At 43.2% G+C, this 6,000-nt stretch overlaps 1 protein-coding gene across 1 annotated transcript in view; it reads left to right on the top strand.

The window, feature by feature from the left end:
* Positions 1 to 6,000, top strand: part of LOC142590523 (putative ATP-dependent RNA helicase DDX5) — a 38,022-nt gene that overhangs the window by 1,614 nt on the left and 30,408 nt on the right. The window contains exon 2 of the mRNA XM_075702714.1: positions 4,461 to 4,632. Within this exon, the coding sequence (XP_075558829.1) occupies positions 4,461 to 4,632 (172 nt within the window). The remainder of the gene's footprint in view (positions 1 to 4,460; positions 4,633 to 6,000) is intronic.

Genomic DNA, 6,000 nt, shown 5'->3' with positions numbered 1-6,000 from the left:
TGCCAACTTTCAGTTGCACAGGTTCATAAAAAAAAAAAAGGAAGAGCTGATACGTCTCATGGTTGCATGGTTATGACCTGATGGTCGGAATTTCCAAACCCAAATTTCACTATTTATACGTGACCAGTGTTCCACATGCACTGCTGTTTCGACATAGCACGACACTACTTTCAGGATGAGTGAAATGCACCACCAGTGGCAAGTTTTGTGAACATTTGTGAATTTTTACTTGTACATTGGATCATTGGGGCATCTGACAATTGTTATGCAGCTGCATCTGCTTGTGTGGAAAGAGCAGCTTTGTAGAAACGAAACGGCAAAGCTAGGAGAGAAATTGGTGCTTATTGCTTCAACGAAGCACAGTTTGCTGTGTAAGAAAGCAAGAAAAACATACTTGTGAAGGTAAATTGCTGTGTAAGAAAGCAAGAAAAACATACTTGTGAAGGTAAAACGCATAAGTGTGACTTGCAAACAGCATGCAGCCAAGCTGTTCTTGTTATAGTAAATATGCAGACACTCCACCAAATTTTCGCCATTGCTGTGATGTTCGCTATATAAACGTGTATATAAATGTTTCATAACGATGTAAGAATGTTCACTGGCAGGAGTCAATGACAGTACCGCCAGCACAGGAATGCGGTACTCTAACCATTACCCCACACACGCATGCCTGAAGAGGCAGAATGTAACACCCTTCATAATTTCCTACATGCAAGTTGGTGCGTGGAGATGCCTGGTGCATTTTCCAAATACAGACGGCTTCCCATCGGTCTTGCTTCGTGCACTGTCGATGTGAGGCTCCTGTAACACCACTGGTGGCAGTCTTCATCATCACGCCAGCATTGCTAGAACATTTCGTAGCTAAAAGGGCACTGTTGCTCTTCCATCCAGCAGGAGTTGCCTTAACTGCTGCATTGCACCGAAGTGTCGGACCCGCCTGTACTGTGAAACACTGCTTCAGGACTCTTTATGCAGTACTTTGCCCTTAAGCAAAACTGCCCCCCCCCCCCCCCCCCGCTTTTTTTTTCTTCAGTATTGCTGATTAGTGATGTCATCAGGGGCACCGGAGGATGGAGGTGGCAGTATATTTATTTTATTTATTTATCACTGCCAGCTTGACTAAAGCCCTAGGCAGGAGTAGCCACCAATGAAAAAGTATAAGCATTTGCAAAGATCATTTCACATATACATTGTTGTAGCATTGTAAACACAGAACCAAAAGGAAATGAAAACGGATAGCCTAATGTGCAATAATTGTATGTCGCAAAGAACTAGTGTCACCAGAATACTGCACAGAGCGGGGGGGGGGGGGGGGGGGGAGGGGTTCTGTTACCTGTTCTATCCAGCCCTGTTGATGTCCAACGCAAGTTATACCCCTGTCACACGAGAAGATTTAATAAACTAGAAGAAAGAGGGTTAACCGAGAGCCCCGATTTTTATGAGCTAGATCATGAGAAGCCAACAAACACTGACACCAAGGACAACATAGGGGAAATTACTTGTGCTTAATAAGTGCGATGAAGAAGCGATAAATTAATGGAAATTAAAGTGGATGAAAAAACAACTTGCCGCAGGTGGGAACCGAACCCACAACCTTCGCATTGTGCGAAGGTTGTGGGTTCAGTTCCCACCTGCGGCAAGTTCTTGAGGACTGGCCAAGAATGGGGATACACCTGTTGCATACCAAGTGTGTGCATCAAAGAAAATTAAGTAAATAAATGAAGCAATTAAATATAGCTCATCACTACATTAGCAGATTAGTGTGTTTTAGAGATGCATGCGAGCAGACATTGTATGTAAGAAATAGTTTCCTTGTTATGCCGAAAAGATGTGGGCATACTTGGTCGGCATGCAAGGTTTATATAGGCCCATTTGAGCTGGTTCTTTCATTCGGTGCCTAGTAGCTCCTGGTGACACCCAGTGGCCCAAAAGTTGGCATTAAATGGCGAAAAACTGGCAAACCACAATGTGGAAGGACGAACGAGAGAAATATATTGCTTTAAAAACCCAGTGGCTCGTAATTTCAGACTGCGCTATCACCGGGATCGTCCCACCAAAGTGCCAAGATGGCCCTGCCTGCCCACAATAAAGTGGCTACACTCGGAAAACAAACGCTTCACATTAAAAATATGACGCCCCATAGTTTGGATCGCTGTTCAGCATGAATGACGGTTTGCTGAATGATGGTTTTGCTGGGTCTGGTTCCAGTGCTTATTGTCAGTTTTACAATGTGCCATTTGCAAGGCAGTAACTCCGTACAGTGACCTTTGGTGCACTGCATTGTTTGATACACCACATGGCACACAAAGGAATCTGCACCGCCATAACTGTTAAAAAGGCGCCTTGTTTCAACCATCAAATCTGTTTTGGACTATGCTTAAAGCCAAAAGTGAAAATAAGGCACATCGTTCGTGTGCAGTTGAAGTTGATTAGCAGTCAGTCAGCTGTTATTTACAGAAAACATTGGAGTAGAGAGTAGTGGAAAAGGTAAAATGTGTGTGTGTGTTATACATATATATTTCAATCTCTTTTTTTGTGTAGCTGCTGTCATGATGGGGATTAATGTTAGAAATGAGGGAGCTGGTTAAGAAAATGTTTAAGCAGCAGCCTTTGATTTCACACACTCAATAATTGCCATGGGAATTACGCGTTGATGCAGACTTGCTTAGCCTATTGTAATCTCACCAGCTGAGCCATTGAACTGGTAGTTCTGGCGTGTCTCGCTGATTTCGACTCTTTGTCAGCCTCTGGCATCACTGTGCTGTTGGAATAAGCAGGAGGCAGGTTTTGTAGCAACTATTTTCCTGCTTTTCATTTCTGACCGTTATTTAATTATAGCAGAATTTAAGAAATGGGTGACCTAAGGTTAATGAGTTACTGTCAACGAAGTGTACAGAACAATGCTGATTGAGGCATACAAAGGGAGTTTTTCTGTATGCAAAAGCCACTTTGGGACTTTATTCCTAAATTTCACCAATACCCACAAGCTACATGTACATTATAGAGGGGAATGCTAAGAAGAGAAGAATTCACTACAATGTTGAAAGCACAGTATAGAAAACAGGAATACAGAGTTACAAGGCTATAATAAAACAGAAGTGCAGCCTCAAGTATCACATTAGTGTATTAAATACATAGGCAATTTGTAGTGAGAAAGATTGTGTGATTCGATAGGCACTATTAATACGAATAACAAGAAGATGGAGGAGTTGCAGTAGTAGTTCATGTTAACCAAATTAGTTTTACAGAGAATGGAATCGTGGATATTTGCTAATTAAGAAATGGGTTATTCCATTTGACAGTTCTGTCAAGAAACAGCTGTTAACATGTGGCTGTGCTATGGTGCATTTTTGTATGAGTTGCACGGATTTGTATACATTTTATTCATTAACACATGACACACCAGCCTCATTGAGTTTGGCCACATAATGCAACACAACGGAGCAGAAAAGAAAATTGTTACTAAGTACTGTGCCCTGCAAAGTGTTAACTTCCTTCACCAAGGCTTGGAAGTTATGTAAAGCATGCAGCAAGCTGCATTATAGTAGTAGCATTGATAATACTATCGATAGTGTTATTATCGTAGTTCACTATTGACAGTAGTATTAATAGTTGTTCAATTCTTGAATAGAGATATAACTGGCCATGTGTAACGCTCAGTTCATGTAGCTGGGAAAGAGGAAACGTCACCAAGGTCATGTTGCAGTGTTTACATGCAATACATTGTGTGATTTTACATCATTGACAGTGCACTATCGAAAGTGCTATTGATAGCAGCATCGATAAGTTTTGTACCATCAATGACTTTGCATAACTAATTCTTGCAATACCTGCTCAGTCACTCTGCAGTGCACGGGAGCCTGTGGTCTGGTATGGTGGTGCCATATTCCCAGATTTGTTACTTTGCATGACGTGCGATGACATAAGGTTGATGCGACTCTGAGCCCCAAAAATTGTGGCCAGCTACTTGTGAAAGTTGCACCCTCCAAGTGACTCCAGTATTGGTTTAACTGGGTAGACATTGAAAAAAAAAATAATGGAGGCTTGTTCAAGTGAAAAGAAACTAAGAAACCTTGAGAAGAAGTTATATAGCGACAGTGCAACAAGCAATTGTACGAAATATTATAGGCTTAGCATTAAAAGCATTGGAGAGAGCAATGTGGACAATAGAGCAAGTGGTGGCTACCGACATTCTAGCTGAAGAGGAAGAAATGGGTTCTGCAAGAGCATGTAATGCATGAGGAAGGAAATTGTGGAATGGGTGCCAAGAGAGAGGAACATTAGTTGGGGACAGTAGAGAACCAGGTGGAGCGGTAAAATGAGGAAATGTTTGCTGGCATACTGTGGAATCGGCTAATGCTAAACAGGGTGGGTGAGGGAGGCCGTCGTCCTGCGGTGGGCATTAATTAGGCCAACGAAGAGAAAGACATTAAGCGAGCGACATTGGATGGCTGGTGCAGGAGGGACAACATGAACCGTTGGGGACGAGGCGGTGACGACGGCCCACGCGGCAGCCTCAAGGGCAGGCAGCCTGGCGAGCGCCTGCGCAAGCCCAAGTGGGACCTGTCGCGGCTGCCCCCTTTCCAGAAGGACTTCTACAAGGAGCACCCCACCACTGCCCACAGGCCCAAGGTGAGGAGGCAAGGGCTGCTGCTGCGGCAGCTGGTGACGCTCTTCTGGGTTTTGCATATAGTGATGGCCATGCAAAGGGGCAAACAAGAAGACACGGGTTCGTAAGGCAACAGTGCACAAGGACATAAACAGAACCGAGAACTGCACTGGTATTTTTGCAGCTCCTTTCCCTTCCCCTCCATTTCATTTAACCCTGTTAAACAAAGGTTTTGTGGTAACTGCCGGTGTGAAATTGAGAAGAACACAGTTGTTTACCAGATCATGTACTATTGAAGAGACGCGAGTTTTGCTTGGCAGATGGAGTATTGTGTCAATGAGCGTGTAAGAAAGCATGAAGGCAAGGTGCAAAAAGGTGCAGGTGGGCTCTTGGCAATTCACTGCCCCGAATGAAAGTGCCAACCACATTTTGATAAATCCTGTACTATAGTACAGTGATCGTACATTGTGATCCAGAATAGTGTTGTCGCTTGATAGTAGAGGCCGTGCAGTATGCACTGTGACAACACAGCCTGTGCTATCGCACCTAGGATTTCGTCTACTGAAAAGGAAACGATTTTGAGTGGGTGCAAAGGACAGTAATGGCTGAAGGGTGTCTAGTGCATGACGCATCGCGGTGTGACGTCTCTCTCAGTGTGTTTCTTTCCTTCTGTATATACTGAGTGTATTTTATAAAGACAGCCGATCTTCTTATTTATATATATATATATATATATATATATATATCCTGTGGCAGTAAGCACAATTCTAGTCCTTGAGGTGAATTACTCTAACACACGTACATTGTTTGTGCAAGATCAAAATTTATAATTGACTAATTGTGAAAAATTACTAATTAAGTGTTTTGACTAGCTTACAGCACATACTGCAATTTAGAAATTGCAGCCGATAAGAGTGCAGGGCGTATCCATTTGAAAATAATTCTGTGGGTGACACCAGTTTCAAGATAAATAATTCCCCAACTTTGTAAAGAAATTGACGGTCTAGTTAAAAACAATGTTTTATTATAGACCGTTTCATCGGGCGAGGAGGATAGGGCGCGCGGAGAGCCTTTCCTCCTCTCTGGCTTGGGCGATCCGGCGCGGCGCTGCTTGAAAGTATTGCTGTCGCGTGCTGCGGAACGATTTCGAGATGTTTTAGATGGTACTTTGGGAAATTTACCCCATGTCCGTTCATATAAGGTCGTCAGGGAAGCCTTTCGGTGCATCGGTAACTAAAGTAGGCGGAAATATCTCTTGGGGGCTCAAAAATGTGACGCGTTTTATCAGACGCGGTGTACGCACATTATCAGTCGCGGTGTGTGTATGTGTTGTGAACTATTTTGCTTATATCGGTTTTAATTCAACAAAGAAAACCGGTGTCTCTGTATTA

Source organism: Dermacentor variabilis, chromosome 8 (assembly GCF_050947875.1).
Source record: "Dermacentor variabilis isolate Ectoservices chromosome 8, ASM5094787v1, whole genome shotgun sequence".
NCBI lineage: Eukaryota > Metazoa > Arthropoda > Arachnida > Ixodida > Ixodidae > Dermacentor > Dermacentor variabilis.
The sequence above is the reverse complement of the archived record's forward strand: the minus strand, read 5'-3'. Positions and strand labels throughout refer to the sequence as shown.